A 24,212-nucleotide genomic window follows, 5' to 3' on the forward strand; every position below is an offset into this window, starting at 1 on the left:
CTATGTATTACTAATACCTTATTTGATATATTTTTGCATCCTACGCATAACTGATGGTTGCATTAGTTATACACTCTATTATGTATTAATGTGTGTATTACTAATACCTCAAAATCCATGGTATTAGCAATACAATGGATCCAATACATGCATTAACATGATTAAAGACACTATTATCCCTCAAAAAAATTTTCACATCCTTTCCAACATATATATATGGAGGATATTTTTGTAATTTTTTTTTAAGAAGTTATTTAATTCATGTTATTTTTAATATATAAAACCAAACACTGCATAAGAAAAATACAAGTATAACTAATGCAAGTATAACTAATACAAACATTATTAATATAAGGATTACTAACACATCATATTTTGCATTATTCATAGTATAAATAACATAAATACCAATTCTTTGGAAGTAATTACACTCTCTCTCACTTTTTTAATTACTTAATCTCTCTCCTTATTAATATGTATAACATAGCTGACATGTACATAACATTTTGTGAATATGTTGGGATTTTATAATATGTTTAAGGAGTTGAGATTTTCTGTAATATTGGAAACATAAATTGTGTATTTGTGTAATTTTTAGTTATTCATACACACACTACCAAACGACCCCTTAGGAGTAATTTGGTTGATGGTTTCTCTCTCTCTATTTATTACCCCAATAAACTCGGCCCAAAAAGTGAATATCCGGCCCAAACATGATTTGCAAGAAAAGCCCCCAAAGAAAACAAAAGAAGTCAAAAAAGCACCTAAATTAATTATGTGAATAATCAAATAGTACTCACTAATCAGCAAACACCAAACAGGGTAGACAAAGCTGAGCAAGAACAACAATTTCATCCTCTGAGATTTGTGCTGACACGCAATTAATAATTAAATAAATAAATTCATACACTACTTCTCCATACCCCCACTTCCATTATTGCGTCTCCTACAATTTTCATAATTGAGTGGCTGAAGCTGAAACACACTGTTTATTTGGTTGAAAAATGGAAGAGGAGCTGAAATTCTTCTAGTCTCTTGATTTTCGGGGAGATGGGTAGAGCGATCTCTGTTTTATTGCAGCCTCGATGGCTTCTCATCTTTCTTGGGGTTTTAGCTGTTACCTTTATTGCATCCTACATCTTCCAAAAGGTGCGATTTTTACTTTTCGACATTTGCTGTCTTTCTTGTGTTGCATCTGTGACGTTTAGGTAATTGAATGATTCGACGTAATGGGTTTTGGATCTGAATATGGTCGGAATTGGATTGACTCTACACTATGGTCTTGACCATTTGATTCTTTTATTATGAAAGATCTCGCATTTTTCTCAATCATCTACTTATTTACTTATTAGTTAATTGAAAGACATGTACTTCTTTAGAGTTTTAGTGTTTTCGTGTTTCCCCCTTACCATACGATGCAATGTCTTTAAACGCACTGGCGATTAAATGGAGTCCTCAAGTACATTCCAGCTGGTGTGCTGAATAGCATTGTTTGAAGCAATGCTAATGTAGTCCGAGATTCTTGTTTTCTTTAGCTTATGTTAATAATGTTACAAACGTGACTTCCTCTTTTTATTCTCTTATTTGGGCAATGAGCATCAACACATTTATCTTGTTTTACGAGCCAAGTGTGTTGATATTGTCTAATCTGCACTACTAGCCAAATTGGAAAAAGGAAATATTTTATTTTGGGGCTATTTGTGCGAGATGTGGATAATTATTGAGAATAAATTTCATGGAACTCATGGTGGTTGGTTTTGGATAGTGGGGGAATGATGACTGATGAGTAATAAGTTTGTGTCGTCCGCTGCAACTCCAAGTTGGAGAACATAAAATACAACAGGAGTAGAAAACACGAGGAACAAAGTTTCTTGAAGTGGAACCTCTTTAGAATTCAGATTGGACTTCAACGGCTAGTCTTAAGAAGTTTCCTTAGAAGCAAGAAAATTTCACCCAAAACTTTGGGATGTCAGCTGCTAACTCTCTATCACATTGTTCTTTTTCCAGTAAGCTTGCTTCCCTCAATCCTGCAATGATGTTTCCTTAATGATATGTAATCTATAATTTCAAGATAAGTTGCAATATAGCAGTATCCTAAATTTAAACTTTTAATAATTTGCAAATAAGTGTAAATGAACTGTTGTGAAGCTTGTTCATGTACCGTATTCTTCATGCAGATTCCTTTTTTGTTCCCTTTACCTCGAAAGCGTTGTCCCGTTCCATATTCTCATACTGAGAGAACTTATTGATATACTTCCCCTGAGTATCATTTCTGGATAGTTATTTGGTACGGAACTATAGAAGAGAGACCTAATCTCTTCTTTGCGTGTAATCTGGAGGGTATCATATACCAATTCTATTTGTATTCCCTCTTCAAATTGGCCTACTCATGTTAGGTTATCACTCCCAGCCCCCAATCCCCACATCAAAAAGGAAAGGAGGAAACTAGTAAAATGCTGACTGGAGGACATCATTGACTGTTTCGAAGACAAGCTACTAACATTTCCAAACCTGTATCAACACGAGGACTTCCCGGGGGGTCACCTATCCATGTCCTAACCTGTACCATGACTTCAATTTTTAATAAGCTTATCTAAATAAGTTGCATGATATGTTTGATAAATCCTCAACTATCTGATGTGGCTGCAAACTCTTAGCAGGAGTTAGATCTGCTCGTAAAAAGCTATAGTGTAACTCAGGAACCTTTTTGCAAGTTCAGTCAATGTCTTCTATTCTATTTCTATGAGATCCCTTTGCCTATTGGTGATATTTTATGATCCAACGGCTTACTGAGCATTTTTAGTTACCTTCCGCTTTGATTTCTCAGGAACATGAAGAGGTGGACGAAGTGTATGAAATTACCCACAGAGTATTCTTGGATGTTGATATAGATAAACAACGTGTAGGTATGGACACATTCTGCTGCTGTTCTTATCTTATTAGATGTCATTGAGTTAATGAATTACTAAAAAATATCCCAAGTGTGCTAAATTCCACAACTTCTCTGCCCACAATAATGACAAAAAGGGGGGAAATGTAAATGGGCTGAATAAGTGTCCTAATCATGCCTTATTATTGTTTCTGAAGTTTGTCGCACTATGTCGTGCTGACATAGTTAGTTTTCCTTTTGGTTTACCTAACTTGTAATCTGTACTGAATCCCCCTGTTCAGTTCTTACCATTTCACTTTTTGATTCTCATGCTAGTAGTCAGTGAAGGATCTTAATAATTTCCCTATCTACTCATCCGAAAAGCAATGACTTACTACATGACATATAATGACTTTGATTTATTAATGATTATATAAGCTTTGGTTTGGTATGGCTTGTGCTTCATGCAAGGACAATGATACTTGTGAACTTGTATTGCATTGGAGTACAATGACTTACTTGAAGTCTTCAACTAATTGATCTTTTAAGAACAAATGTAATGGTTGAAACCCCATAACAAGAATTTTAGCCAATCCTTTTAAAGATTAAGAAGATTTAGGAATTGTTTAAGAAAATCGTTATGAAAATTTTCTCACAAAAATAAGATCTTTAACCAAGAAAAAGTTATACTCTCCAAATAATTATCTGGAGAGTCAAATTGTTGTACCACGGGATAGATGGAATGCAATAAATATCTAATGAGCTTCATATGTTGAAGACGAAAAGATCTTCACTAGTTGATGATTTATGGAATATCAGAATTCATGCACAGTGAAGGCTGGGAAATATTTTTGTGTATTGATGATCCATGTTATGAATATTTGCAGGAAGAATTGTAATAGGATTATATGGGCAAGTTGTACCAAAAACTGTTGGTGCGTCTTTATCCATCTTTTTTCCGTAATTTGCTCTCGTTTTCAGTTTATTCTGTACTTCCGTTCATGTTGCATAATGCCTGCTATATTACTTCTGTGCAGAGAATTTCAGGGCATTGTGCACAGGTACTTTTATATTTATAACTGGCACTGTTTTGTGCCTTCTTACACGCTCTTACATATACACATACCTATAAATATACATATACATATATGTCTCTGTGTGTGTATGTCACATGATTTTTAAGCGTAGATTTGACTGCCAATTGCTGCACTTATTGTCGTTGACTCAGGGGAAATGGGCAAGACTGCTGATGGAGTATCTCTTCACTACAAGGGAAAGCCATTTCATCGTATAATACCAGGATTCATGATTCAAGGTGGAGATATTGTGTCTGGTAACGGAAGGGGAAACATTTCCATTTATGGAGGTCCCTTTCCTGACGAGAATCTCAAGATAAAGCATTCTCATGCAGGTATGGAATCATCACTTGATTGCTTTACTTAAGATTAAAAATAGGGGCCGGGCGGGCAGTGAAGGCTCATTTAGTAGACATCGAGCGAGTTGCAAGCATCTGATTCTCTCTAGAGGAAAACCAAAGACAAATTTAATTGCATTCACGTATATGTATACATCTATAAGCATCCTTGACTTTTGCAGGTGTTGTATCCATGGTGAACTCAGGACGCAACTCCAATGGTTGTCAGTTCTTTATACCAACAGTGAAGGCAAGCTGGTAAGATTTCAAAATGACCGTATTTGAAATTACCTTGTATGTATTAAATCCAGAATACTTGTCAATACTATTGACTCAGACACAAAAGGTTTTAGCAAATGCCTATTGGGTGTACTCTCCATTCATAAATAATTTAGCGAAGTATATTGGACCTTTGTGAGCTCGTTTATCTTTTCTAATTTATGGATTCATAGTACTGTTTTCGTGGTTCTAGTAAGAGTTGTCTGATTCTAGTCGTTTCTTCCTTAGCAACTGTCTACAGATTAGGTAAAATGACACAACTAGCAATATATACTTCCCCAATAATTTGAAGCATGTCTACGACTGAGATTATTTTTCTAGATAGTGGAGATACTTACTTCAGCCCTTCATTGTTGCTAATTATTAGTAATAAATTAGTCTTACGTTTCTCAAAGAAAACAATTATTTTGTCAAAACGATATCCCAGTTGGTTTTATCCTGCATTTGTTTATGGAAGAATCACATAGCTTGAATGTTCCGAAATTTCTCATACTAACGCCACAGTTACAAGCAGGTTGGACGGGGAGCATGTTGTATTCGGCAAAGTTATTGAAGGTATGGACACAGTATATGCAATAGAGGGTGGAGCAGGAACTTACAGCGGAAAACCTAGAAAAAAGGTGATTATTGCGGACTCCGGCGAAATACCCAAGAACAAGTGGGATGAAGACAGCCAGAGTTCAACTTCATAAACATCGTCAAAGTTTTGAAGTTACTAACCAGCCTTGTATACATTCGACGCGTATTTTCTTGTGTATTTACAAGCTTAATTTATGTGGTGGTAATTATGAGGTCCTGTTCGATTTCATTAACCTTACGGATAAGAGTGTTTTTTATTCCTAGAACTGGCTGTGAATTACGGATAAGAGTGTTTTTTATTCCTAGAACTGGCTGTGAATATTTTTGGTTTTGTAGAGGAATTGAACTGAGCCTATGCTTTTTCTTTACATTCTGTTTAGCTTGCTGGTTTTATTCACCATGGCATTCTGCCAAAGTACCTTGAGGCTCTTGTTTAGGAGCAGAAATAGTCACCGTGAATAATATTGGATTGAGACAGGTTTAAGTAGAGCTGACATGGATAGTGATGATTCATATAGTCGATCCTGACTTACTTGAATTGAGCCATACTTATTGTTTTATTTACCTATTAGGGGTCGTTTGGTAGAGTGTATAAGAATAATGCAAAATATGGTGTATTAGTAATGTTTGTGTTAGTTATGCTTGTATATATATGTTGGAAAGGATGCGGAAAATTTTTTGAGGGGTAATAGGGTCTTTAAGCATGTTAATGCATGCATTAGATCCATTACATTACTAATGCCATGGATTTTGAGGAATTAGTAATACACACCTCAATACACAATAGAGTGCATTAGTTATACATAGGGTAAAAAGGTATACCAAACAAGGTACTACTAATACACATTAAATTAATGCATGCATTAACATTTCAATACACTCTACCAAACGACCCCTTAGTGAGGAAATGAAGGTCTTATTTTTCTTCTTGTCCAGCATCAAGAAAGTTGAAACTGCCTGGACCACATTATCTCTTTGTGAGAATGAAACAATATTCTTCACGAAATTGTTTTCGGAGGACTGAAATTGACACCTTTTATTCTGGGGGTGAGTGGGCTCTCAAGAATTTGGGGTGGAGCCCGGTAGGGTCGATGGGGTTCACTTGAATTTTCTTTGGTAAAAAATTATATAATTTATACATTGTAAAAATTATTTTTCATGTATTACTACTTTATATTTTAAACTCTCTTAGTGAAAAATTTTAGTTCGATCATCAATCTAAATACTATGCTAATGAATTGTCATTATTCACTGATTTGCTAATAGAAAACATCTATTATGTCTTATCATGAATTACTTTTGAGCTCTTATCTCGCAATCCCTTCATGAGGATCAATCAACTTTTTTCCTTTTCTCTGAAATTTTCAAAAAGTGGTACGTACTAGTTTCTTTTGTTTTCTTTATGTACCTGAATCAATTATTAACCATCTCAAAATTATGTACAATTTCGAAGACTAAGCATATGGCTTAGTAATTTGGTATCATGTGCTTATTCCACTAAACCAAGTGCAATTGTCGGAATTTAATAAGTATAAATAACATAAATAACAATTTTTTGAAAAGTAATTACATTCTCTCCCACTTTTTTAATTATTTTACGTTCTTTTCCTATTAATATACATAACATAACCGACATATACATAATATTCTATGTATATATTGAGATTTTTGTAATATGTTTAGGGAGTTGGGATTTTTTGTAATATTAAAAACATAAATTGTGTATTTGTGTAATTTTTAGATTAAATATTTCTTTGAACTGTCATAATCTAACTAACACCCAATTGACAAAAATGCCCTAATTAATGAGAATATTGAACTTTAGTCTAACTAATGCAAAAGAAAAATCTATGTCAACAACAAAAATGCTCTTAATTTTGTCTTTGTGAATTATGCAAGCATATTCAACATAAGGATCGGATAATAGATAAAATATGCTAATGATTAATAAAAAAATAATAAGTATGATAACTTAGTTAAATATGATCCAAATAAATGAGTAAATGTAAAAATTTCACATAGTAAATGACTTGCATCAGTACATTTCTAATTGATTGGTTGTTTTTTTCCTTTCGAGGAATTTTATTTATCAAAATTATAAGTAGAGTTTTATATGTTTTTTTGATTTTTCATTCATTAGCATATATTTTTCGAATGTAGGATAATTTAAAAATAGACAATATTTCGTATTCCCTCCATCCCATTTTATCCGTCATAAATTTCCTAATTTGATGTCCCATTTTACTTGTTCTTTTTTACTTATCAAAACAATATAATTTTTTTTTCATGTTACCCTCTGCATTAATTATTTTTTTTTTAAATTAAAATATAAACATCATTTAATAGGAAGTATTATGGTAAACTAGTTATGTTATTAATTATTTTTTTAATTAATATGTCATCTCAATTTGAGACAGAGAGAGTTGCTTAAATCTATTTGTGAATATCTAAACATTTATGAGATATTGCAAATGAATGTTTAAAGCTCGTTATTTGAGATATGTGGAAGGAAGCACTACAACTATACTCCTTAAATTAGTGAGTCAATAAATTTAAATAGGAGCAGTTTTTTTTTTTTATTATTAATTATTTTGTAAGGAGCTGGTTATGATTATGAATCTTGAATTATTACAAGAGAAATGAGGAAATACTTGTCCAGGTCCAGCAGTGAGATAACCTTACACTGGCACGTTGCTCTGATCAATCTCCCCGTATAGAATAACACCAAATTGTCTCACGTGGCTAGCTCGCACCACCGACCAAACATCGTCATCATCGTCATCTGCACCACCCATGTACTCCCCTAACCCCACCCCCCACTCCTTCACTTCTTTCTTCTCCAAATCCTAATACCCCACCCACCCACCCACCCCAAGATTCTTGACTTTTCCACCATGGAAACCAGTGAAGACCCAAACAAGCTTGCTTCAACTCTCCTTGACCCAACAACAACCCAACCCCTTCTTTCCAAATCTTACCCTGTTGATGATTCCATAACACCCCATCGTTACCCTGGCCAGTCTTCTTTAGACCCTGATGACCAAACTCAGTTCCTTCAGATCTCTTACAACTTTGGACCAAGACCCTTTAAGGACCTTCCTTGTCTTATCCTCTTTGCTCTTCTTGTTCTTGCCACTTTTGGTTTTGGCATCTTTGCTTCTGTTCATAGAAATCCTCATCACTCCCAAGTTTCCTCTTTTACCTACAATTTCACCTCATCTTCTTGTAATCTTGGGAGTTCTAGTTTGAGTGAGAGTGAGAGTGACTTTTTTGCACTTTACTCCTTTGATTCTAGCTTCTTGAAGAGTTTGATATGGACCCTTGTAGTGACTTTTATTCTCAGCATACCCTTTGTGCTCTTTGTGCTTTTCTTGCTTAAGCGCTACACAAAGCAGATAGTTTATGCTTCACTTCCTTTCTTTGTAATTGTACCTGTTTTCCTTGATATTTACTGGTTTGTTGCTTGTACTGTGAGCTCCAAATGTAGTGAGGATTTCCCTTTGGCTTATAGGATTCTGGTGCTTGTTTTTGTGCTGCTGTTAATTGGTCTTCTTGTTTGGATTTTCATAGCGAATTGGCATAGGATTGAGTTGACTGTTAAGATTATTGGGGTTGCTTCTTTTTCCCTTTCAAGGAATTTGGGGTTGTTTGGAGTGCTTCCAGCATTGACTTTGGCACTGTTAGCATATTATGCTCCCATTGTTGTTTTCTTGGTGTTTGCTAGGTTTAATGGAGAAGTGGTACCCAAGGAAAAGAATGGGGAGTACTATTGTGTATGGAAACAGGATAGTTGGGTTCCTGCTTACTATACATTTGCCATTCTAACAATGCTTTGGTCTGCCACAGCAATGATTGAGGCACATGTTTATGTCATAAGTGGAACAATTGCACAGTGGTACTTCTCCAAGGATGAATCAGGTCCCAAAAGGTCTATGAGAAGTGCTTTGAGGTGAGTTCATAATCTTAACATGATTGTGTAGTGCCTATCGATATGAGCTTATTCTTTTGCAATTAATTATCTATGCGGATGATACCAGACAAGTAGAAGTTGTAGAGAGCACCTTATATGTCCTCCTTCTTGCATGTATGGCTGTTTTTCTGTTATGCTGTCTACACGTCAACTGATTCCATGTTATGATTCTGTTTATTCCCTTTGGCATAGGAATAAAGCCTCAATAACTAGTGACAGTAGTCGTTGTGTTGCATTGACTAGGTGGTCCTAGACTAACTGGAACTCAGCCATTTGACTTGTTCATGCTCTCAATTTTACTCAGTTATCAGTATGATTCAGTGCCAAATAATGCATCAGGAGGGAAAAAAAGAAGAATATAGGAAAAACATGTACCATAGGGCTTTGGTTCAGCGGCAAAGTTAGTATTATGTTGGATGTGTGTTAGTCCATGTCACTATTTCAAATCGCGCTAGCGAACCAAGTCTGGTGTTTAAGCGGAGAAAGGGTCCAAATAGTGGATATCTTAATTATCAAAAAAAAAAAAGAACCTACAACTATTGTTCCCCGGTGTAACTAAATCCAATTTACAATCTCTCGGTTTAACTGTGTTATGATTATGAATTTTCTCTTCTGTAATTAAACAATATGAAATGAGAGTTAAGAGAGAAAGGAGAGGAAGAAGCATACACTAGGGATTGGCATTTAGCCCCTACTGGTTTACCCTAGTTAGAGATGAGTTAATCAACACAAATACGATGAGGTCCTGTTGTGTATACTATTTGCTAACATTTGTTAATTAACGAAATCAACAAAAGTGTCGATCAAAATCTTGAACAATGAAGCACTCTAGAGAGTAAGGATTTTAGGATAAGTAAAAGTAAGACTGAATATATGCACTGCAAGGATTTTAGGATAAGTAAAGGTAAGACTGAATATATGCACTGCAAATAAGTCAGCAAAAGAAGAGTGAAGTTGAGGTGGATTAGACAGATTGTGGTGCCTAAATGTAATCAATTCAAATATGTAGGTTCGTTGTTCCAGGAAATGTAATAATAGACGAAGATGTACATATAAAATAAAAAACGAGTGGTGTAGAAGTACTACCAAGGTTTTATGTGATAGAAGGATGCCTACCAAAATGAAACGTAAGCTGTAAGACAATCAATGTTGTACGAGTGCCGCGGATATGCAAGTGCTAGGATGGATGTGTCACCGTTAAGGATTAGACTAGATAAAAGAGAGATTCCTTTAGATGTTTGGTCATGTCTTGCGCGACCACCACACACACTTAGTTGTGAAACCATGGTAAATGAAGGTTTTAAAATAGGGGGAAGGTACGGCTAAAATTACGTGGGATTAAGTTGTCCTGTAAGACCTACAATCCCATGAAATATGGGCAAATTTACGAAAGATGGGCAGTACAGATGGAAAAGATCTGTATAGGCAATAACCACTTTGTGGGACTACACTGGGTATGTTGTTGTAGGCGATACCAATTAGTTGGAAACATGTCCTAATCATGTTGGTACGTTTACTTTAGGTCGTATGCATTTTATGAGTACTTTATACCTTATTGATATGTTTTTTAGTTTATAATGTTGTCTTGAGATTAATTTAGATGGAGAAACCTTGTTCAAAAAGAAAAAAATAGATGGAGAAACACGGTCAAGGAGGATTCGTACATCCGAACCCAACTCATTTGGACTAAGGCGTTTTCATTGTTATTATATTCCTTTCTTTGATGAAATCCTTGCTTTGCGTTCTTGTTTTAGCTTCATGATTAACTGCCTGGACCGTTACCAAAATTTCTAGTCTTTCTCAGTGGAGTTACTGTATGCTAAAATCCTCTTGAAATATCAGATTTTGTAATGTTTGATGTACTATTGTTTTGTGAAACTCTGCAGAAATGCATTTGGTCCGTCCTCAGGCACCATATGTTTCTCCGGATTACTGATCGCTGTGGTTCGTATGGTTCGTTCCATGGTTGATAATGCAAAACAAGAAGATTCTGGAATTGTGAACATTATTCTGCGATTTTGTGCCAATACCTTGCTGTCAGCGGTTGAGTTTGTGAATAAATTCACCATAACATTTGCAGCTATAACTGGTGAAGCATATTGCACTTCTGCTAAGATGACATATGAACTTCTAAAGCGCAATCTTCTCTCTCCAGTTTTTGTGGAGACTGTCTCCACTCGCATACTGGCTGGGATAATCTTTGTTCTCTCAACAATATATGCAATATTGGTGAGTCATTCTGGGTGGTGATCAATTTTATTTTTTCAAAAGTTCTTATCAGGTTCCTTGCTATTTTACAATCTATTGGGTACATTATTTAAATCATTAGCAAGTGCATTACTTACGATACACCCTTGTGGTGGGGCCCTTCCCCGGACACCGCGCATAGCGGTCGCTTTAGTGCACCGGGCTGCCATTTAGCAAGTGCATTACTGTATTCATAAAGATTTGGAGTGAAGTAGTTTTAAATGATCATTAAGATTATCAAGATTTGGCCTCACCGTCCCTCTCCCCTTCCATATCAGTGAACGAGAGCTATCAATCTTATAAAAGCTCTGAATATAGTTGAACTAGTCACAAAAATCTCAAGAAGTGAAGAGACATATCTTTTATCCTTTTTTGTTTCTTTTCAGAATGTACTTTTGCAGTTATATTCCTTCCCTAATCTATATGGTTAAATACTTCCATTGTCTGCCTTAAAAAATACCTTTGATTATTTGCTTCCAGGTTTTTGTTGTGGTAAGAGCTGCCAGTCAACTTGGTATCGAGACGTACCTTATTGCTGCTCTGGCATGGCTGCTGCTGATGGTGGTTCTTGGTTTCTTCGTCTTTGTTTTGGATAATGTTATAGAAACAGTATATGTTTGCTATGCGATTGATAGAGACAGAGGAGAGGTATGTAAACAGGAGGTTCATGATGTTTATGTGCACCTTCCCATCAGTAGGAGTCATAGTTCCGCCGCTTATGGTGCCAGAAGTCCCCTTCTTGTATAACCAACCCTTTGGTCAACTTCAATGTGTTGTATTCTGTCTGTAATTCTTTTTCTCCTTCTCGGTTTCCCTTTGTGATTGCCAGATTTGCCTGTTAGGCAAGTTGTGCATTGAGGTAAATTTATTCTGTATAACGGTGTTTTTCCAATAAAGATGAAAATATCTGTTGACTCTGCCAAGATTTCTATAGTTGGGGAATAAGTATTCTTGAGAGCTTACATTACTGAATGAGTTGTTTGTTAGTTCTTATTTGTGAAAAGAACCTTCTGTGATTTTTCTCTTGTAAATAAATATAGACAAGGACAGCTAGTGTCTGCTTAACTACATATGCTAGAAACAATTATAACTTCAATGTGAGGTCCATGGGGGTAAAGACACTTTGTAGATTTGAGGTCCTCTTTATGATCTGTGAATTATGATGCTGATAGTCTTGTTTCGGCATCCTATGTTGCAAAATCTTTGGGGACAAATATTGGCAGATGGTTGTTGTATGATCCCAAAGGATAAAGAGATAGGAAGTGAAGTTTGAAGTGCAATCGTTGTCGCGGCCAGATTGCAAAAACTACAAAGAAGAAAAAGCTTTAAGGGTGACATTGCAGATTGTGTATATCATGCAATCACACATGTGGTAGATTTTAGCTATTATCATGCAATCATACATGTATCAATTATGCTATACGGTGTCATGCTGTATCATTGTTTGATTGTTCGATATGTTTACTTGTTTGTACTCATTTATCATGTCTATAAGGGGCCAAGTTATGCTATACCGATACGGTGTCATGTTGTATCATTGTTTGATTATTCGATATGTTTACTTGTTTGGACTCGTTTATCGCGTCTACAAGGGGACCAAGTTAGGGATTGTGTTAATCTCATTTTTCTTCAATAATCTAAAAATCTCTGAGGGACAGCTAATCCATAATGCATGGCTTGAAACTTTGTGGATAACAGGACGTTCTTCTCTACCCTTCTGCTCAATTAAACATTAGGCTTTTTAGTTCAGTGCAAAGCTTGAACTCGTGACGTGTGCCTAACTTGCAGGTGTGAATTGTGATGGTGACAGTTGTGTCAACATTCTAACATTTTTGGTACAAATTTTGTTGGATAGTTGTTGTATGATCTCAAAGGATGAAAGGAAGTCAAGTAGCTGAGCAATTGCCATCACAGCCAAAACTACCAAAAAGAAAAAGCCAGAATGCTGCTGCAGATTATTTTTATCATGCAATCATATTTGTGGTGTTCAGTACTTTTTGCAAATCACTAAAATTCAGCCACCATACAAAGAATGGCCTCCATGGAAAATTCTGCTCTACCTGTCGAGTAACATCCATTAGGAAGATCCATAATAGTAGTTTATTTTTCATCTATAACCACAATCCTCTTTGTCACTTTACTATCAAGCAGTTAAGAGTAGGAAGTTTCATTTTTAAGAGGCTAGAGGTGATAGTACTGCCATGTCATGCCAAAGCAAGTGTTTCTCGTTACATGTTCTAAAATACAATTAGGTTGTAAGTTTATATCATCCCACATACAACATAATTAGAGACCGATTCAGAATTTGAACTTTAGGTTCAGTTTCTGAGACAGCAACCACAAGTATTAACACTTGGACCTTGAATTCAATTTTAGTATGTATTTAGTGAATTTCTCGATACATATATAATTTGACTCAAAGTTGTTGTTGGATTGTTTAGATAGAAAATGAAAGCACGAGGAATTTGGTTGGACAAATAACTAGAGATATCAGGTTTGAATCATTGGAATCGAACTCTTTAGGTAGGGAGTGTTTCCTTCTGTAGTAGATATAGTGCATTGGAAATATTGATTAATTAGATCAGTGAATTTCAAATATCGAATTGATGAAAGAATAAAAAAATGAAAATATTGGGAAAGAGAAGTATAGTCAAAAGCACATGGATACAATTGTGGGCTGATCGGATTTTAGGTGCACAAAGGAAGAGCAGAGGGCCAAGTTGATAATATGACATGTCTCCTCATTGACATCCAAATCTTTACTTGCTCTGATGGGCTCTCTTAGATTTTAGTGTTTGTAATTCTCTAATATTTATCTGATTCTTTCTTTTCTTCCATATCTTGTAATTCATGAAATTTCTGTTCATGTACCTGATGCACACAGTATCCTGCAGCATTATTTGAGAACATAAATAATTAAAATAATGAGGTTATTCACTACATTCATAGACAATCTTGTGGGTAAACTCAACCTTTGGGATTTGCAACCTTGATTGAAATTAGGGTCTCATTTCAATATAAATCATTCTTTTTGAAAAGTGGATAAATATCCAATCTTGGGATCACCGTTCAAGCAATTTTCATAAAATAACAAACCCAGTATATTCCCACCAAGTGTGGTCTGGGGAAGGTAAGTATAAGCAGTCCATACCACTATCTCAAAAGTGAGATAGAGAAGCTATTTCCGAGAGATCTCGACTCAAAATAAAGCAATATAAGATAAGATAAGGAATAGTAATGGAGCAAGATACAATTGAAATTAACATATTCTAAAATACCAAAAGCAAGATACTCTAAGTATACACCAAAACATACAACATCCTAACTCAGACAAACCTTCTACCCTAATTCGCCTCCTCTACATTTTCCTATCCAGGATCATGTCCTCGGTAAGCTGAAGTTGTTTCATGTCATATCTAATCACCTTCCTCCAATATCTCTTCGGTCTACCTCTATCTCGCTTGAAACCATCCCTAGCCAACCTCTCACACCTCCGCACTGGGGCATCCGTGCTCCTCTGCATCACATGACCGAACAATCTCAACCTCGCTTCCCTCATCTTGGCTTCCACTGAAGCCACTTCCAGCTTATCTCGAATAACCTCATTTCTAATCTCATCTTTTCTTCAAGAGATATTCATAGTGCGTAAGAATTTATAAGCCTACCTACTTCGAGACAACTTCAAATATGTGGTTTCTGCCTCATATGGCTGAAGTTCGGCTACATGTTTGAATTTACTATTTTTCTCAGAATTTCAATCATATATGATTGAATGCAGTCATTTTTGCATGAACTTGAGTCATTTCGTCTGAAGCTCATACACATATGGCTATATTTCAGCCATTTTGTCCTTCACTTTGACAGTTTAACCACATGTAACTTCTTTGTTTGTGTGAAGTTATTTTGCAGTGGGTAAATGTGACTCTTTTTAACAAAACAAATACATATTAAATAGCGATGAAGTTTTTACAGGTTAAATGTGATGCATTTTTTGGACTGATGAGCACAAAGAGAGATTTAATGGATTTTTTATATTCTTGCATACTTAATTTTCTCTTTTCATCTGGTGTCTTTGGGATCTTCAGAGAAATAATTTCTTTGTTACATTTTAGAGATGGATAAGAGGGTGCGACCAATCTTTTTTTCACCTTTGCTTTCACGCCAAGACTTTTTTAAGAATAGAGAAAAAGGAAAAAAGAGATGTGCTTCCCCTATCCTAATAAATGGACCACATTATTTATTTTTTTGCAGCTAAAATTAAGGGTATTTCTCAGATTAAATTCGAAGCTTTATAGCCATGCCAAAAAAGTTCGTCTTTCTATTCCCAGTTAATTCCACTTCAAAAACCGAAATGTGTGTGTTGGTTAAAAAAGGAATATTAAAAAACTTGAAATGGTTTGAGAATACTTGTAATGGATAGAATAGTCAGAGTACGTATAATCCCATCGGATTATTATCCTTTTAAAAGAAGTGATTATCTTATCAGTTATTACTAGACTAGTTGGGGGACTCTATTAATGTTCCATATATATTTTGCTTTTTATATTATAATACATCATAACTTTCATTGTCAAGATCAGGGTTCAAAATTCAAATTCAAATAGCGATAGAAAAATATTAGCTAATGTGCTTTGAAAGGTATACTTAACCAATATTTTTTCTCAATAATTTAATCGAGATATACTCAAAATAATTCAAGACGTCGCCATTGGTGGGGGGAAATTCCAATTGATGTGGCATTCAGCGTCCAATTTTTCCATGAGAATGATTGATAACCACAAGCATTATTGTAATTTTCCTTAATATATCCTCAACTCACTGATAATTTTTCTAATCAATTTAGTATAGTTTACAAGGACCTACATGCACTTAACATTCTTAGAGAAATAGCCCATTTTCCAATAGGCAACACCTTCCAATATAAAGCAGAAATCCCCATGGAGGCTAATTTGGTCATTCACCAATCACAAAATTCCATAGATCTATTATAGATAAACTCGTAATATTACTCATAATCTAATGGTATTTCATTAACCAAATCCTATTTATAACCCCTCCACTCAACTCATTTTCTCCCAATTCTATTTTCCTCCTTCTTCACTTTGCTTAGCAAACAAGAAAAAAAAACATCAAATTTTCTCTCACCATGGCTATGGCTTTTAAGATGGTACATTATTTAGTCTAAAAAAAAAAAGCCTCTTCTCCTTTTTTCTTCAATTTGAATACTATTATGTATCTGCATTCATTGATAATTGTAACGTAGTTACTAATGATTCATATAGTCGATTTTTCAACATGTTTGAGACTAAGGCGCAGTTATTTTTGTTGTACGATTTGATTGACAGGCGACGACGGGCATGTGGGTAACTGATGAATGCAAGAATTCATACATGGATATGAAATGGAAGAAAGTTCATAGGTACATAGTATTCAAGATTGATGAAAAATCAAGATTAGTCACAGTTGACAAAGTTGGTGGACCTGGTGAAAACTATGAGGATTTGGCTGCAGCTCTACCTAAAGATGATTGTCGATATGCTGTGTTTGATTTTGATTTTGTTACTGTTGATAATTGCAAAAAAAGCAAGATCTTCTTCATTGCCTGGTTTGTATATTTACCTCTTCCTACTTACTTTTTTTTTTGACTTTTTTATTAGTCGAGGTGAACGGAAACTCAAATTCAGACGGGTTGGATCAATAAACGAATTATGACACAATCCGTCTGAGTTAAATAACATGTCATAAGTCAATCTCTGCAACATGTTACTTTATCTTTCAGTTTGAGAAAACTAATGTATTAGCTTATGTTCTTTTCAATATGATTCTTTAGTTATTAACTTATGTTTTTTTTTTTTTCAAATTCACATAAAATTTCAGTCTCCACACTTCATTTTGGCTCGATTTTTGACCCAATGATGTGATAGATCAGTTTAACTCATTGGATCGATCAGTCATACGTCATAACTCTATCAATGAAAACTTAGACGGATTGAATGAGTTACTGAAAACATATGAGTTTTGCCACTTTTTTCTTCACTCACTCAGTTTTTTCAGATTATAAATAAATCGTCATAAGTTTAAATTCTAGATTCGTACAATCATACTTAAATTTGTTAGATTTTTTTTTTGTAAAACAGGTCACCAACAGAATCAAGAATCAGAGCAAAAATATTGTACGCAACATCAAAAGCAGGACTGAGAAGAGTGCTAGATGGAATTAGCTATGAACTTCAAGCAACTGATCCAACTGAGATGGGAATTGATGTGATCAAGGACAGAGCTAAATAATTTTTTCTTTTTTAATTAGCAAACAAATTAATGCACTGTTTTTTTTTGTTTGTCATCTTTTGAAAAACTTTGTTTTTACTTATAATAATGAATCCACTTAGAGGGCAAAGATGCTTTTTTCTTTCTTTCTTAGTGGTACTATTGTGACCTCCTTTTTTTTCTCTTTTTTTTTTTGGGTAAGATCTACTAAAGTAAGGTTGATCCAACCTTCTCTAATTTGTGATAACTATCATGTCCTTTTCTACTAATTTAACCACAAAGTGTTTCTACTAATTATGAGTTTTGTATAACTTTATCTCATGCTAATACGTGTTATTAACTTTTTGTCACGATAAGGGTAAAGGAATCGAGACTTTTTTAAAGTGTGCTTCATTTATCTTTGTCCATTCTTATCAACAAAGCAAGGTTCTTGGCAATAAAGGAAAAGAGAATTATTTCGTTATTTGATCAAATCGACGACTTAAACACTTCTCCTTTTTTTAATAAATAAATTATATAATCATTCGCTAGTATTCATTGACTCGATTAATCTAAATTTACATCGCATTGAATATTTTTATATGCTTTGGTATAATTTTTTTAGTATTAAATGATCGGTTGATCCGACTAATTATTCACATTCTCAATTGAACTTTTTAAGGAAAAATATTTTCTATTAAAAATTTTCTTTCATTCTCAAAATTTAACCTTGAAATTTCTAATTAAGAGTGAAAACATTTCATTAATTGATGGTTAAAATTGGACACTTTTGGCAATAACTTTTTTCTGAAGAAAAAAGAAAGAAGAAAAGTTGGTTTTGTTAACCAATCTTTTAGAGCAGTATAGAATAAAGTGGAATAGATTTTCACCAAACGAATCCAATGAGGAGACAACAAGATCTTCCTTTCATTCATCCTTGGCTGGCATCTATTAACCTGGCGGCAAGTGTTTTTTGGAAAATAACATTAGTCGTGGAAATAGTTAATTGCAAAAATGTAAGGTGCGGCTACGTAGCATAGATCCTTATAGGTCGATCATTCTTTTGACCACGCATATAGCCGCATGCAAAAATGCAAGGTGAGGCAGCGTAGCATAGATTTTTGTAGGTCGATCATTCTTCAGACCACACATAGCCGCATGCAAAAATGCAAGGTGAGGCTGCGTAGCATAGATTTTTGTAGGTCGATCATTCTCTAGACCGCACATAGCCGCATGCAAAAATGCAAGGTGAGGTAGCGTAGCATAGATTTTTGTAGGTCGATTCTTCTTCAGATCATGCACATAGCAAAAACTTCAGTGCACCAGAGTTTCTTTTTTCATACTAAAGTTACACTTCTTAATATTGTTTGTAGTCTCTCAGGCATATTATAAAGTAATTTTTCGATCACCCAACATAATAAGCAGCAACAATCAAAAGATAAAATGTTTAACTTCAAATAGTGTTACATTACCATGTTATGGTCATATTTTGCTAATGTATGTTTTCTGTTCTATATTTGGTATCTCTTTTGAAGTCTCATTAATTCGATTTCTAATTTGGATTGAAAACTTTTACTTTAACTAATTAGACATGATGTAACTTGTCTTTATTCGAGTCAAACATGTGAGAATATGCTCAAAAGATTAATTCTCAAGTAGCTTCTTAATTATTAGAGTCAGATCGATCATAATTTTAAATTGTAGCCTAGTCTACTTTATTTTAATTTGCTTAATCAGGAGTTTGAGCAACTGATTTTATTACTTATAGACATCTAGTGTAGATCCTCAAATTAAATAAGAGAATCAACGTATTACAACACACTTTTTGCATCAATACTTTCTCAATCTACGCCTATTGTATTTGGTCGTCCACATTTTATTTTCTACAGATTTTGATAATCCTTCACAGAGGTAGCAGCTACCTTGTAAAGTTAATTTGAGTGAACCAGACATCATGATTATAAGCAAAATTAAAAATAATTATTCAAGGTCGAAAATAGAAATAATATGAAAGAGAAGGAGTAGGAGGAAGCTGAGCTACCTCGTGAAATTAGTAGAAGTATGTTGTATGCAAATACTAACTTAAACACCAGAACTATCAATAATTAAAAATATGAGGGGTATGATGTCGGTGTGTGTGTGCGTTGAACTATATATTAAAAACTAAAAAGGTAAAACCAATATGGATCCACTCCGAGTGTACTCATTACCCTCAGTTGACCTTGGTTAAATAATGTTGAAGAAAAGGGAATTATTTTGTGTTCAACAAGCTTGTGATTATACGTAGGAAAATACCTCTTTTAATGTGTCCTTTTCTTTTCTTTTGTTTTTTTCAATTCAAATTTTTGCACACAATATGGTAATCCTATATTTTTGCCTTGAGATACTTTGTATGTAAAATCCTACTAACGTGATTTTTAAACCCTTAATGTTCTTCTTTTGGTTTACCTTAATCTGATTTGCTAAGATCTTTTTATCATTCTTAATATAATTACTGGAAGCATGCAACTTACCAGTTTCTCAATTATTAGGTGCTTATTATTGGTGTCCTTGCATTTGTTTATGAAAAGGAATATCTTTATGTAATACAAGAAGTGTAATTATTGTATGTATGTAGGCAACTGGGCATCAGCAGCTGTGTATAATTATTGTACGATGTTCATAACATACATCATATATCATGATAATGTATGAATTAGAAAATGATTGTTAATTTCAAGATGACTGCTGAACTAACTCCATCAATTAAAAATTGGTGCCCGTCGAACATCATGATCCCTTGTGCAACTTAATTCTTACCTTGCTAATGATGCCAAAAACCAAGTATCAAAATGAGTAGTTCCAAAAAAATATATGGCGGATTGAGTAATTAAAATGATTAATGAGATTCATAATCCCATAAATTGTGCTAGCAGGTGATAGTTAGCTACCTTCAAACGCTAAGCTTTTTACCACCAATTATGTAATTAACATTGAGTAGGAAAAGTGGACAAAAAGTGTTAATTCAGAATTATGCATTGCGGTTCAAATTATTGTTGCCTCTCGAACACGTATAATCAAATCAGATAATTTAGATTTGGTTCATGGATTGTGAGTTTGGTCTCATAGTCGTAGTCAATAAAGTGGGTTTGAGAAATATGAATGCAAATTTAGACAAAGATGAAATTAATACTTGGTGATCTCTTCTCATATAATCCAAACCACATACTAGCACTTATGCTCGTGGAGAAGGATATATAACCATAAAATTAGTCAATGTGTGCGGGAGCTGGCTTTGGTGATAGTAAAAAGTTAGTAGTATTTTAAAGTTGAATGAATTGTTTAGAAAATATGTCAAATAAAAAAATAGTTTCACTCACAAAACATAAATCTTTTCCAACTACTCAATTTCAACTCCACGTATATTTTTCAACATCAATCAAATAATGTCCAAAAACTGGCTAATCCCATCATAAAACAATGCCCAAAAATTGGCTACTCAATTTCAACTCCGCATGTATTTTTCAACACCAATCAAATAATGTCCAAAAACTGGCAATCCCATCATAAAACAATGTCTAAAAATTGGCTATGGCTTATGGGCATCTTGTTGTTTATATGGCTGGCTATCCACTAACATGGAAAACAATGTGATGTCTGTAATTATGATAGGCCCAGCTAACACAGATTCGTTTAGACTTCAGTTTTGGGCTACTCCTATAAAAGCCCATTATCTTAATTATCAAATTGGGGAAAAATTTCAGAAATAACAACTATAGAGTCATAATTGTAAGCTTTATAGCAACCTTTTCAAAATTATAAAAAATAGCAATATGTATTTTGTATTTGATTAAACTGTTGCTAGTTAAAATACATATACAATTAAAGATTTTGTTCCTAATTTAACTCCAATCTGTTTCAATTTAATATGGAAAAAACGGTTCCTTAATTTAAGGAACATTTAATTTGACAGACTTTTTAACCTTTTACAGATATCTTTTCCTTTAATAACTCTATTTTAACCACAACCATTATTTCACAGCAACATAATTCAAAATTCAAAAATATTTTTCATAATCTGCAACTCATATCAATTTAAAAAAAAAAAAAAAACGACTGCTTCCAAAATTTATGTGCATCGTTTAATGTTTTGAGAAGAGTTTGATAAGACAACGCTGCAAATACAAGTATCAATAAACAAATATGATTTTGTTTGTGAATTTTCGAACTATATTTGTGAAAATCGCTGGGAAAAATCGTAACAACAATGGTTTGATCAGTTCTCGAAAAAAGTGGTTTGATCGATAATTTCTTTTTACAAATTAGAGTTTTTCATCACGTTATGTAGGTTGAATATTGATATACAATTGTTACAGTTTATTTTGTATTTTTTCTGTTTCAATTAAACAATTTGTTCTTGTTGATTTCGTTTCGAAGTTTTGTATATACTAATAAGTTATTGTGTCAAAGGGTTCAAACATTGTAGACCTGTAATAATTGTTGATGCAAGTCATCTCAGAAAATTGTATACTGGTACTTTTGTAACAGCTTATACCATGGATGGAACCATAAGTCCTTCTTATATATGTATTTAACATTACATATACTGCCAGTTATATGTATTTGTAAAATACATATGCAGTCTGTTTATGTGATCACTGGTATTTACTTTTATGTATTTCAATTTACATATGCTGTCAGCTATATGTATTTAAAAAATATATATGCACTCTGTTTTTAGTGTTTGACTGCATTTGTTTTGTTTTTTTTTTAAATATGAAGGTCATATATTTCTAAAAATACATATTGAGACATGCAATATACATATGCAGAGTTGGTAAAATACAATTGCTAAACTGAAACAATTACAAATGTCAAATGAATAACTGTTGTTATGATTTTAATTTTATTTTAATAATTTCAGGTTATACCAGCCTCAGAGTATGTCTATACAGTACATGGTAAGGATAATATTTTATTGTTTGCCTTAAGAAAAAAAAATTCTTGCCATGCATTCCAATAAAACGAGATACCGTGTGTGCATGCTTATGAAGTACTTGATAGCAAGAATTTTCAAAAGGGATCATATTACTCTAACCCATACAAATCAAAAACTGTGTCAAGAATGTATGATCTTCCCATTTATCTTATACCACACAAAGATGATTGAGTGATTCCAGAGAAGATATCGGAGGAGATAGTTTTGCCTCCAAAATACAAGTGACCCCTGGAAGACCTTCAAAGAAGGATCGTGAAAAGTCGGAAAGAGATATGTTCGAGAAGAAAAACAAAAATTATTGTAGTTCATGTAGATTTAAAGGTCACAATTGACGTTCATTTAGGAAATATAATAAATGATAAGTTTACAGATGTATTCAGTTCAAAAGCAATTGTTTTTTTTTTTCATTGATTATTTTATGGTTCTAAATTTTGTTACAAACTTTTGATGATGTTGACTTTTTTGTAGTTAAATTGTTGCAAATGTTATCATCATGAATATATTTTATAAGACATATACCATTATTTATTTATATGTAAAAGAGTGTACACCACACAAGTCAATTTTTTGGTATGAAAAATACATACGAGATTCTAATAAAAACGTATACCGATCTATAAAAATTAAAAATAAGTTAACATATATTTATGTAATAAATAAAAATAATTAAAAATACATTTAATGACTTATCAATTACTTAATCAGAACTTGAAATCCATTTGTTTTTTTTTAAAGAAAACATATGCAATAATCATAAATAAATATGCATTATTCATAGATATATACGAATAACTATATGGGGTCGTTTGGTTTGAAAATAAGTTATATCGGGATTAGTTATGTTGGGATAAGTTGTGATGGGATAAGTTATACTGAAATTAGTTATGTTGGGATTATTTTTTATTGAGTGTTTGGTTTGTTGTATTCAAAGTAATATGCATGATAAAATTTCTAGGAATAAATTGATTGATTACCAAAATACCCTCCAACTTATTTAACTTTTTTATATATATATTTCTTTCTAAACTTTAAATATTCATTCTTAAAACTTTTTATTATTTTTTAGAGAAATTAAAATATATCAATAAACATAATTGATATATTTTACAACCATTTTGAACGGTAACTGTTCAAAATTTATTTATTTATGAATATATTATACGTTAATTAAACATAATTTATGTGTGTGTGAGAATATATTACGTTATATATCATGTTATATATAATTAAACATAATTAACATAATTTAACATAATATATTATAATTAAATATATTAGCATAATATATATAATTAAAAATAATTAATGTATATATATTCATAATATTATACGTTATATATTATGTAATTATGCTATATATTATGTAATATATTATATTCATAATTAATGAATATATTATATGTTAATTAAACATAATTTATTATTTATGAATATAATATATATATATATATATATATATATATATATATATATATATTACAACCAAACGTATAGTATTAAGAATATATTATGAATATATATACGTTAATTATGTTTAATTATATATATATTATGTTAATATATTTAATTATAATATATTATGTTAAATTATGTTAATTATGTTTAATTATATATAATTTAATTATATATA

At 33.0% G+C, this 24,212-nt stretch overlaps 3 protein-coding genes across 3 annotated transcripts; all 3 read left to right on the plus strand.

The window, feature by feature from the left end:
• The first annotated feature begins 796 nt into the window (after window positions 1-796).
• Window positions 797-5,509, plus strand: LOC107840550 (peptidyl-prolyl cis-trans isomerase CYP21-1). Its single transcript, XM_016684446.2, has 7 exons — window positions 797-1,149; window positions 2,828-2,906; window positions 3,757-3,804; window positions 3,907-3,930; window positions 4,098-4,280; window positions 4,466-4,541; window positions 5,077-5,509. Exons 1-7 carry the CDS (start codon window positions 1,051-1,053, stop codon window positions 5,252-5,254), a joined length of 687 nt encoding a protein of 228 aa, XP_016539932.1. The 5' UTR covers window positions 797-1,050; the 3' UTR covers window positions 5,255-5,509.
• Window positions 5,510-7,600: 2,091 nt separating this feature from the next.
• LOC107840551 (CTL-like protein DDB_G0288717) lies at window positions 7,601-12,281 on the plus strand. Its single transcript, XM_016684447.2, has 3 exons — window positions 7,601-9,090; window positions 10,998-11,340; window positions 11,839-12,281. Exons 1-3 carry the CDS (start codon window positions 8,036-8,038, stop codon window positions 12,103-12,105), a joined length of 1,665 nt encoding a protein of 554 aa, XP_016539933.1. The 5' UTR covers window positions 7,601-8,035; the 3' UTR covers window positions 12,106-12,281.
• Window positions 12,282-16,195: 3,914 nt separating this feature from the next.
• LOC107840552 (actin-depolymerizing factor 5) lies at window positions 16,196-17,771 on the plus strand. Its single transcript, XM_016684448.2, has 3 exons — window positions 16,196-16,525; window positions 16,704-16,963; window positions 17,496-17,771. The coding sequence occupies exons 1-3, from the start codon at window positions 16,505-16,507 to the stop codon at window positions 17,644-17,646; spliced, it is 432 nt and encodes a 143-aa protein (XP_016539934.1). The 5' UTR covers window positions 16,196-16,504; the 3' UTR covers window positions 17,647-17,771.
• Window positions 17,772-24,212: the final 6,441 nt, after the last annotated feature.

Source organism: Capsicum annuum, chromosome 8 (assembly GCF_002878395.1).
Source record: "Capsicum annuum cultivar UCD-10X-F1 chromosome 8, UCD10Xv1.1, whole genome shotgun sequence".
NCBI lineage: Eukaryota > Viridiplantae > Streptophyta > Magnoliopsida > Solanales > Solanaceae > Capsicum > Capsicum annuum.